The 12,428-nt window shown below is 42.5% G+C and overlaps 1 protein-coding gene across 1 annotated transcript in view; it reads left to right on the forward strand.

Moving 5' to 3' along the window:
• The window catches only part of LOC124606532 (frizzled-5-like), a 1,074,024-nt gene that overhangs the window by 552,857 nt on the left and 508,739 nt on the right, over positions 1-12,428 (forward strand). Inside the window, exon 4 of the mRNA XM_047138517.1 lies at positions 4,041-4,084. Within this exon, the coding sequence (XP_046994473.1) occupies positions 4,041-4,084 (44 nt within the window). The remainder of the gene's footprint in view (positions 1-4,040; positions 4,085-12,428) is intronic.

Here is a 12,428-nt window from a genome sequence, read left to right on the forward strand (position 1 = left end):
TGCTGTATCCCACCGCTCTTGATAACCTGCCATTGTGGCAGCAATAACCGATCTAACAACTGCGTGAGACACTGTCTTATATAGGCTTTGCCGATGGCAGGGCCGTATTCTGCCTGTTTACATATCTCTGTATTTGAATACGCATGCGTATACCAGTTTCTTTGGGGCTTCAATGTAGTAAGAACATCAGACTGTAATGTGGCGTTGTTGCAGTGCGCCGCTATTTGTCCCACGCCCAGCTCACAGCATGGAGGAGCTGAATGTTTCTAGGGTTGACCTCTCCACGCCTCTACAGCCCCTCCTACCTATGCTGTGCGACTCGCGTCTCTGCCGAAGCCAGTCCGGCTTGGCCGCCTCTACTGGTAGCGGGGCTACACTTCCCTCGCCCTCACCTTCACCCAAGCAGACACACTTCCTTCCGACAGCAAAAATTTCTTGAATGAGGCGGTGACCTTATGCGAACAAAATTCCTCTGGTTTAGAAAACTTAATGCGTTCAGTTTTTAAAATTGACAGTCTACGTGTCCGCCAATAAGGTGTTGCATCGTTCTACGTACTCTCGAAGATGACGGATACGTCGTCAAGTGCATTATTGTACCCGTGTTTGAACAGCCGTAAATTTCGCAGGTCAACGATGAAAAACTTTTTTAATGACGGTGGTACCTTCAGCTTTTAGTGTGCTGGATCTAATATGATAACAAAAACAGCCGTTTTTAGTTGACACACTCTCTCTCTCTCTCTCTCTCTCTCTCTCTCTCTCTCTCTCTCCCACCGTCCCTCCCTCCCTCCCATCCTCCCTCCCCCCCTCCCCGTCTCTCATATATATATCACGTATTGTTTCAGTTAGTATGAGTTAATCTGAATAAGATAGCAGGACAGGGGATCTAAACTGGTTCGGAATAAACTGGCCTACAAGGAGGAAATATTTGAAGCCCTTAATAGACGAACGTTTTGCGCAGCAAACTCGCAAATTCGTAGTTCATAAAAAATTTAATTATCTCCACTCATTAAGTTTGGAGAATGAACCAGTTTGTGAAAGTCTTACCCAAAGATGGAGACTGTTTCAAGTCTCTCTCTCTCTCAGCCGTTTTCTTGCCATCAGAAGTGAAACTGAAAGAAAATGTGGTTTTTGGACCTGAAATTCGAGAAATTTTGGTGGATTAAAATTATTTATAAAAAGGACTGTGAGTGGGAGAGAGGCTTGTGTATCATTGAAGGAAGTTGTTGCGAGGTTCTTAGGTAGCAAAAAGCACACATGTTGTATTTCTGTTGTGTCCAGCATCCTGAAATCATTGAATAACGTAGGCTATTTGATGAACGCGAAGCTTCGCTTTTTGAACAGTCATCACGATTTTTCGTCTAATCGTTCGGGTGAAATTGATGAAGAGCAATGTGAGCGCTCTCATCAAGCATCTAAATGAGGGAAATATTCTACCACGTCCGCTGGGATAATAATACGGTGAGAGACTACGGCTGTTTACTTCAGCCGGACGTACTGCAAGCAATTCATCGGAGAAAAATCTATGTTGGATGCTTTAAGGATAAGAGAGTAAAGAAATGTTAGTCAGTGAACATGTAATTCCTATGTAATAAAGAGCTCAGAGACAAATTTAATGGAAAAAAACTGCAAGATGAATGCGTTACTTACCAAAAAGCAATAAATAATTTTTTCTTTGGCATATGTCATTTCAGTTATAATCACTCGTGTATCACCGTAGCCATTTTTTGTTATTGTTTTATTTACATTCCCCCAATCGATGGACGGCTGGCGGTACACATTTCTACGCTCCCCAATCTTTAAATAGAATAATTAAAAATACATAAACATACATTATATTAAAGAAGATGATTTACACTTTTGTGTGATGGTTGTAATAAGTGTGATCTTGAATACTGTGAGGATGGTGTGTTATGGGCTCTTGCTAGCATTATGAGAGAGGGAATTGGATATAGATGACGCTGGAGAGTAAGTGATGTGAGAAAAACTAAAGAAAAGGGTTTGGAGGGAGCGTTGGGAGAGTTCAAGAGACGGAACGTAATCAGTAGCATAATGATGGGATCGTAGTTATACGGGGAAATGTTGCGGCCTGCATTTGAAATACAAAAGGAAGGGTGGAAACAGTAGGATATTAAGAACGACTTAGCACTCTGTGAGGGTAATGCGGTTCAGATTGGCTCGGGGCAAGATGTGTGTGTGGAGATGTAAGGAGGTATGTAGTGACAGCTTCCGCCTTGTAATTAACATCGCTGGAAGTGTTCTGATCCCCCAGCACGTCTGAGGCCATTACACTGTTGAGCGGATCTTCTGGTAAACCGAATCTTTGGGGTATGGCAGTGGCCTGTGACTGATCGCCTCCCCGAATGGAAGACGTCTCTGGTCTTGTCTGCATGGTTTTTGCTGTAGTACTCGTACATTATCTGATCAAAAGTACCAGGAGACCTATTAGTGGTCATTAATATTGGATGTGTCCACCCTTTGCCTTTATGACAGCTTGAAGTCTGTCCAGTACACTTTGTGTGGTGTCTGAATGTCTGGAGGAATGGAAGCCCATTCTTCCTCAAAAGCCGAAACTAGATAAGCTAGCAATGTTGGACGCTGGGGTCTTAGGCGAAATCGATGTTCTAACTCATCACAAATGTGTTTCATTGTGTTCAGGTGGGGACTCGGGGAAGGCAGTCCATTTCAGGAATGTTATAGCCCACAAACGATTGCTTCACATATGCTGCCTTATGATTGGGTGTTGATGCAGTGATCGTCTCCGTACCGTTCCTCTACTGTGCGCAGTAAACAATGCCCTAAAGTGTGTCCGTATCCTTCTGTATTTAGCGTTTTCTTAAGCGCAATAAGAAGAACACACCGTAAATACGAGAAACGGTCCCATACGGTAACGTTGGCAATACACGTGACACAGGCAACGTTCTCCAGTCATTGGCCAAGCCCAAACCCTTCTATCGAATTGCCGCATGATACAGGGGTACAGTCGTTTCCAGTCACTCACTGCATAATATCGTAGTTCTTCGTACCGCCTCAAGCATCATTTATCACTGACTAGAGAAATGTGTGGCTTCTGATTAGCTGCTCCACCATTGTACACCATCCCTGCGCAAAGTCACTGAGGTAGCAGTACTGCTCGTAACGCTTTGAAACTCATGAGCGATTAATGTCACTAATTTCGTGCAATTTTTTTCAACCACTTTCCGCAACGATCGATGATCCCTGTCGGTCATTTAGCTGTGGCTGTTCCTTCGCGTTTCCACTCCGCATCATCACCAAAAGTCGACTCGTGCAGCTTTAGACGGTCTGAAATGTCCCTGATGGATTTGTTACTCAAGTGACATCTAATGACTATTCCACGTTTGAAGCACTGCGATCTCCAGATAGACCCATTCTGCGGTTGCAGCTTCTCTGCTGACAACAAGATGCTCCCCGCGTCCGTTTACACTGTCGGATCTGCCTCTTGTGACACCTTACGGTCAATTCCGCTTTACGTAAGGGTGTACTGACACTTTTGATCTGATGGTGTAAGTTCTGTAACTGAACACGGTGCTGCAATTATTTATCTTGAGTACTCACGATATCTTTACGTTCCCATAAGTCGGCTCAACAGTTAATACTTGTATTCAAAAGTAAGGGAGACGGTCTGTAGTATTCTGTCGTTGTTACTTTTAACAAGTTACATGTTGTTGACTAGACTAAAATGTACATTTTTAGACATGCGACGCGATGGAGGAATATCCGCGAGAAAGAAATTATATGAAATTACAGACACAACTAATAATGAGTAACCAACTCTTCACACTTAAAGTGTGACAGGAGGTCAGCTATTTGATTTTTGATTAGGTGTTTAATTACAATAGCGTTTATTAAGAACTTTCATAAATGTCGACGAAAGGTCTATAACGCCAAGGTAAGACTTAAATCTTACCTGTATTTAGTATTCCAATGATTTCAGCGTTTTCAAGAATATTTAGAGATAAAAAGATGACACAGCTTGTTCTCGATCAAGAGGGCTGAATTACATCTGACTTTTTTTGTTCCAGGAATCTGGCCTTTGGTGGAGCCACTTTCTACTCTTTTATGCAAGGTAAGGAAAACATTCATTTACGGATATCTAAAAGCCCGCCCTCTTGTGCGCTAAATCACTTCATAAAATACATTCATTGCGTACAATCGTTATAACGTAACGCCCCCCCCCCCCCCCCCAAAGCGTCCTTACGTGAAACGCTAAAATATTTCGAAATGCCTTCGGTAATACTACGGGAGGGAAAGTTATATTTCCTAACTCGGGAAAATATTGATATTGTTCATCAGGATACCTTCCATTCGGAAAGCGGGTGCACTCAGCGACTGTTATGTGACTTATGAGTCCAGCAATCAGTCGTCCTTTTTTAGATTTTATTACGCAAATCCAGATTTTGGCTAGTGCCTAGCCATTCTCAATGCACTATTTTCTATTCTCAATGCATGTAAGTCTCTGTTGTTCGGGCGTCAGTCACAGTTTTTTGAAAATTGATATTGTTGTTCTGTATCGTCTTTGCCCTGCTGAATAATGGAAGTGGAAATTGTCACTTAAATAAAGCTTTCTTTTAAGAAGTAAATTATGATAATTAGAATTTTATATGCATTAGCCTCTGTTATTCCTCTGACTTAGGTTCAAGCTAAAGTTACTGAAATGCATCGTCTCTGAGCGGTTGTTTCAATGAAATATGTAAATAAATTTTGCATTATATCGCCTTTATAAAACGTCGGATTTCGTATACTACTAATGGAAAAAAGAAAGTTCTTGTTATCAGGTATTGAATTGTGATCGATCTACAAAAACGATGGATCGTCCACACTTCCACACAAGCGCTAGCTAGTACAATTGCTGAGGCCACCTCTATTTACAAAAACAATTTCAGTAAAAAAATGGAGCGACTCAGAGTTCTCTACTTGAACGAATGTCAATACTTATTTTACTCTGATATTAAGATAAAACAGTCCAGACTTACATCAAGGTGCGACAGTTAAGTAGAGAGATAATCAGAACAAGGTAGAGAATTATGAATCATCGTCTCATATCCATTGTATTAAAAACAATCTAGGCACTACTATGAACATTACATAACAGATTCTTTGCGGTATTGTTACTCTTTGATAAATTACAACATTATCTTCGGCTTTTTTCCGGACTTTTACATCTTTTATTTGATATATGTAACTTAAAAAATAGCTTAAAGTACGAATATGGTTAACGACAGTGAAGGGAGCGCCACAATCTACACAATAATATTTAAAAAAGTTGTATCTCATAATGCAACACCAAAGATAGCCGTATATGCAATATAAGTTGACAAAAAGTATACAAAAATCATTATTATTTTTATCATTATTATTATTTAGGAATACACTGAATGAAAAATAACCAATTGATAAAACAAAAACAAAAATAAAGTGTCAATTTGCTTTAATAATTTCAGCTATGTGGAATTATTTTGACATATATATGGCTCTGAGCACTATGGGACTTAATATCTGAGATCATCAGTCCCCTAGACGTAGAACAACTTAAACCTAACTAACCTAAGGACATCATAGCCATCCATGCCCGAGGCAGGATTCGAACCTGCGACCGTAGCGGTCGCGCGGTTCCAGACTGTAGCGCCTAGATCCGCTCGACCACACGGCGGGCCTGTTTTGACACACCTCGATCTGTAGTTACCTGTATGTCACAGATTTTATTTACATCTGCATCCATACTCGGCAAGGCACTGCGAATTACATACCAGAGGGCACTATCCATCGTTCTACGTCCATTCCCGTGGGGAGAATGACTGCCGTATGCGCTGCAGTGAGGATACGGCATCGAATCCATGGACCTTCTGTGCTTACAGCCACATATACATTCTCTACAGACATCATCACTTAGTAACATTAATCGCATTCTCCTAGCATGAGTAGCCCTCCGTTACAGAAGCGATTATTGACATCATCGTGCCCGCATCTCGTGGTCGTGCGGTAGCGTTCTCGCTTCCCACGCGCGGGTTCCCGGGTTCGATTCCCGGCGGGGTCAGGGATTTTCTCTGCCTCGTGATGGCTGGGTGTTGTGTTCTGTCCTTAGGTTAGTTGGGTTTAAGTAGTTCTAAGTTCTAGGGGACTGATGACCATAGCTGTTAAGTCCCATAGTGCTCAGAGCCATTTGAACCATTTTGACATCATCGCGAACTCACGCAAGCGCAAATAATGTTATACTTTGTACACACAGCAAATTTGGAGGTATATTTTAGTTTCAACCGGCAGCTCGATAGATGTCAGGTCGCGGTCGTAATTTAACGATTTCAAACAATAATTCGGATTATCCACACTTACAGTGTTAATCACCCGATTACGCCGGCTTAAGTAGCGAATGTTTAATTGTAACCACCCTGTACATTCCCTTCTGAGTCTTACAATGAATCTGTTTTTCCTAGAGTTATATTTAAGCCGTAGTTCGAATGAAATATCTAGAAGAATACGTCCAGTGTGATTTAGAAAATTGTGGCAGTATCTAGTGGCCAACCGCCAAGCTTGTGATCAAACGGGAATGTATTTTTTCTGCTTATTTACGTGAAGTTACATTTATTTATGTTGAGAATCAAGTACCAATTCCTGCGCAAGTCGTTGATTCAACAGTCCTTACTGCATTTCGCTTCAACTTTCCGGTCCGTTGACTTCCTATACAGGGTGAGTCACATAAGACGTAACACCCCTTTTATTTCGTGAACGGTTACACATATCGAAACGCGGTTGTCGGAAAATGTTAGAGCTTCGAGGGACACTTTTTTTTTGTTACTGTTTTTAGCGCTGGTATCAGTGGATATATTGAAGCAGATACGTTTTTTTAAATGGAACCAGATACTTTATATAACGGCATTCGAGTTCTCGAGAAGACAGTTACAGTGATGTAGCGTTTTCTCGGATTTTTTACGACAGGTTTCAAAGTCAACATTAACAAAAGCTACATCACTGTAATTGTCATCTCAAGAACAATCGCATCCAGTTATAAAAAGTACGCGGTTCCATTTTTTAAAAAAAACGTACTTGCTTCAATACCTCCGTCGGTACCGGCGCTAAAAACATTAACCAAACAGAAATATACGTGCCCTTCGACGCTCTAACGTTTTCCACAAACCGCGTTTCGATATGTGTCAGCGTTCACAAAATAAAAGGGATGTTACGTCTTACATGACTGACCTTCTCTATTACAACATCATCCCCGAATAACATTCCCACATTATCCGAGGATTTTGCTGTGTTAACAACGAGTTTCGTCCTTTCTGCAATAAATTTCTGAATCGAGTCACTAAGCAGATCTGATATTCCGTAATCTAATTTTTTTTTCTTTAGGTGAAAATGCGGAGTGGAGTCGATTGCTTTTTGTAAGTCAAAGAGAACTACATCGAAACTGAGTCCCGCTGTCTTCTCTTTTGAGGATTTTACGGACGAATAATGTGAGCTGATTTCCATAAGTTCGTTGTTTGCGGAACCCATGTTGATTTACGGCCACCAGAAACGTCGTAGTACGCGAACACTGAACGTGTGGTACATTGTACGTCCGTGACACTGGCCTACAGTAACACGCATTTGCCCGGCATCCGTTCTTGAAAGCGGTGTTGACGCGACTAATTTTCCGAGCCCTCCCCTGCACGGAGCATTGTTTGTACGTCGTGTGCCGCAGCGAGAGCCTAATCTGCTCGAACCTGCCCAGAACACATGTCACAGCGACGGCCCCCCCTCAGCAAATACTGAAAGTACACGGCCGCCGGTGGAGCTGTTTGCTGCCGTATCTTATCTCGGAAATATTGTAGATGACAGCTGTCATCCTCCCATACCAAATGACCGCCCATTATCGAGTTGGCTGCCCTGAGAACACAGTAGTTCAAGGCACTCGGTTATGACAAGCAGTGATCGCTAGTTATTGGTCGTGTGGGCCTCTTTTGGGGAAAGCCGTTGCGACAAAAAGCTCGTTTTTCTGTTTCCAGAAGGCTTTTGACGCCGTTTCTAACAAGCGGTCTCTAGTCAGATTGCGCGCCTTTTGAATATAGTCTCGGCTATGTGACTGGACTCGTGATTAACCGCCAGAAACTGTAGTACGTAGTATCGGACAGTAGCTCATCTTATGAAACCAGAGTTATATCTAGCATTCGCCAGGAAAGTCTATAGGCCCCTTGTTCTGAATCTATATAAAATATGTATCAGTCAGACAAGACGTCGTTTAGCGTCTAGCGAAGTTGAACATTTATAATATGATTTAGACAAGATGTCAGGATGATGCGTAAAGTGGCAATTGACACTGAAAAAAGAATTGTGAGATCCTCCACACGAATACTATGAGAACTGTAGATTCAAGTAAATAGCTAGTGATTACAGTTAGGAATAACTCAAACTTGAACGAGCATATAGAAAATGTTGTAGAGATGCCAAAATAACGAGTGCGCTTTTTTGATGGAAGAATTAGAATGTGCAGCACCTCTAAAGAGACTGCCTACACTATGCCTGTCGATCCTGTTCTAAAGCTTTGATGTGCAATATGCAATCCTTACAACATATGGTTGACAGAAGACATCGTAGAATTTCAAAGGAGGGCGGGTCGCAAAATTTGAGAGAGAGTGTCACAGATATGATAACTTCGGTGGGATGACCATCATTAAAATGAAGTTTTTATCGTTGGGGTCGAATGTTTTCACGTAATTTCGCTCAACAAATTTCTGCAGCGAGTGTTGAAATACTCTGTCGCCTCCCACTTACGTAGGGAGAAATGACCGTCGCGTTACTGAGATGTCATTCTTCCCTATCTAAGTGGGAGGCACACGTAAAAATTAAAATATTTCCTTTTCCGTCTCGCTGCTCCAGAGCCGGACGATAGAGATGTAGTATTTAAATGGTGTCTTGCGTCCTCTGCCATGCACTTAAGTGTAAATTGTAAAGTGACACTGTGGATGCAAAAGACACGTTTCTCTTATTCTTAATGTGACATTCTACGATGGAAGGTCGGAAAGTTACACACAGTAATTGTATTACCGAAACGTCTAGTAGGCACAAAAAAAACGAACTTATATCTTTTACCTACTTTTTATATATAGTCACCAACGTTCTCAACACATTTCTTCCATCTCCCATCAATATGCCCTGTTCGTAGAAGTCTGTTTGGTTGTAGTATAGCCATCTGTGGACTGTTGATTTCACTTCCGCATCTATCGCAAAGCGTTGGGCGGCCAGGAATTTTTCATGGAACCAAAGAGATGAAAGTCTGACTGTGCTAAGTCCTGACTGTATGGTGGATGTTGGAGCGCCTCCCACCCAAATTTGGCGATTTTCTCACGTACAGCAGCAGCAACAATGGGACGAGTGATGACACCGTCAGCATTAATGCTATGACGTTTGTCACGGAGGGCACGACACACCTGAATCAAAGTTTTACCGTAGGCTGCAGCATTCACAGCGGTCCCACGTTCAGGAAAGTCCACCAATAACACACCATGCATATCCCAGAGCACTGTCACAAGCACTTTCCTAGCAGACTGAGTCACTCTGAATTTTTTTTCGTACTGGGGAACCAGCATGTTTCCACCCCATAGAGGCCTTCTTGGCTTCGGGCGTGTAGTGGCACGCCCACAATTCGTCACCGTGACGATTCCTTTCAGAAAGTCATGTCCTTCTGCGGCTTAATACGTTAAGTGATACAAGCTTGTCATCAGTCACTCGTCCTTGTGGTCGTCGGGCAGATTCTTGGGCACCTAGCGAGCAAATCTTTTCGGAATTTCACCGTGTCACAATACCGTACACTGCACCATAGGAAATGTTGAACTGCTGAGATAGAGTTCACAGTTGTACACCGAGCGAGATGGCGCAGTGGTTAGCACACTGGACTCGCATTCGGGAGGACGACGGTTCAATCCCGCGTCCGGCCATCCTGATTTAGGTTTTCCGTGATTTTCCTAAATCGATCCAAGCAAATGCTGGGATGGTACCTTTGAAAGGGCACGGCCGACTTCCTTCCCCATCCTTCCCTCATCCGATGAGACCGATGACCTCGCTGTTTGGTCTCTTCCCTCCAAACAAACAACAACAACAACACAGTTGTACACACCGGTTGTTCAAAGCTGCAGTCTCAACGGCCCCGACATTTTGGGAACAGCAGCTGTTACCGGCCTCCCGGAGCGTGACAAATCACTAAGATTCACAGGGTCCTCTTGGAAGAATGCACATCGCCTGGATACATTGCTTCGGTCATCTTCATACATGCCACGCGCGTACATGTGAATTTCACTCGGTTTATGCCCTTTGCCCCACGAATATCGGACTACAGTTCGCTGCTCTTCACAAGTTGGTGACACTGACGTGTACACCATGTTTGTTTCGTAGTTGAGGCCTCTCTCGCGAGAACTGCACATGAAAACAAAATACCCTGTGCAGCGCAATATTCAAAGCATTTTTTTGGGAAATTTCAGCATTCCAGCTGCAATACCAGGAGAGAAATAAATTACTTCCCTCGTAAATTACTTTATGGCTCAAATGTTGTACGCAAGTATGTGCATCGGAGACCACATGTTCATGCAGTTTATTTTCGACTTCCTCCCCTGCGACAGAGCCAGCTAGCGCAGTGCATAACACACTACAGGCACGGGGTTCGAATTCCCGTCAGAACATGTTTCATGATATCGGATGTTGATTTAACGACTCCTCCTGTCCAAATTAAGGTAATGCAATGTCTCTAACGGCCTTAATGCCCACTGGATATTATACTCTTTTCTCTTTCATGCGGATGTATTACCTTTTTGTGAAGGCAATTCTGAAAAATACACAGACAGCTGTTAAGTGTATCTCTTTACTGCGCATCATTCCCTTCTACAAGATCATCGCCAGGCTCTGAATAACAACACAGAAGCACAACAGACTTAACTCTAACCTGAAAATAAACACAATTGGTGAATTACGTTGTGTTAACTCACAGTTTGTACTTAAACCTAAGTATATGTATTTATAATCTATCATTATTCTGGTAAACATGTAAAATCAAATTTCCTTCTGAACTTTGGACTGTTCGATACGAAAATTAATACCGATTGAACATGTGTGAGGGACGTCACTAAACAGTTCAGTCTGTAAAGCCAGCACCTGTGATGACAGCCAAGTCACGAAAAACACCTAAAGTGAACACGTCCTTAGAAACTGTTTATGTTATCTGTTTCTAGAGCCTACTACGTTCGGCGAGAGAAGTATGTATCTGCTCAGTTTCTAGAACATGTTCACTTTGTTTTCGTAACATCGCTATCTTTACAGGTATTGGTGTTTGTGTGTTTGTGATTAAATTGTTTAATTTTGCCAATCGCATACATTTAGTCTGTAATTTTTTTCACATCTAACATTTCGAAGACAGATACTTGTAAGCGGATTTGACTTGGCATTCAATTTCAAAAGAATTATTGCTATTGCTTTTATGAGTGATTAGACATGTACAGACTGAGATGATGATGTGGATAGAAACTACTGGCGTAGTGAAACGATCTACCTAGTAGCTGCCATGTGTTTTCCATCTTGACTTACATAAATACGGGGACAGTAAACCAGACAGATCAAATCATGAATTGGTATTATCGTCGAATGATTGGTTTTTGAGGTTTTTCACGTAAGCGGTGAGACAGTAAAGGGAATGGCTGGCTCTGAGCACTATGGGACTTAACTTCTGAGGTCATCAGTCCCCTAGAACTTAGAACTACTTAAACCTAACTAACCTAAGGACATCACACACATCCATGCCCGAGGCAGGATTCGAACCTGCGACCGTAGCGGTCGCGCGGTTCCAGACTGTAGTAAAGGGAATGCAGGAGGGAACATAATGAAAAAGTATGTGTGGCAGACGCCTTCCTTGTCCATTCGTATCCAATTTAACTGAGAGTAAATGGCAGTTACACGGTCAAGCAGGTGAACGTTACAGATATGTTACACAGGAGCATTTAAGGGGAGGTTTACTACCTTTTGGTTAAAAAAATCGATTTTTTAAAAATTGCATTTTTGGATCCATAAAAGTGTTTAGAATCCACCCCGAAACGGTTTTTCCGAATACGGAACGGAAACGTTTGTTATACGCAGTTGAACAAAAACATGCGGATGCCTGGATCGACCTTTTTCACGCACCGGTTTTTTCTTTCGGAGGACGAGGTATTATACCAGTGCTTGGGAGGAAACACACAACATTCAAATGAAGTTTGAACGCTTGTGTTTGGAAGTTAGCCCCCAAGCATTTGCATTCTGGTGCGAATACTGTTGAGATTGCGACTTTCCTGGCAGTGAGCAGCTTCAGCGAAGGGTATTCCGCAATTCTGGAGACCATGACAACGATGGACGTCACCCCGGGACTCTATTCGACGCAATTCGCCAAGCATTCGGACGACCACCGGATTCAAGCA

Source organism: Schistocerca americana, chromosome 3, assembly GCF_021461395.2.
Source record: "Schistocerca americana isolate TAMUIC-IGC-003095 chromosome 3, iqSchAmer2.1, whole genome shotgun sequence".
Lineage (NCBI taxonomy): Eukaryota > Metazoa > Arthropoda > Insecta > Orthoptera > Acrididae > Schistocerca > Schistocerca americana.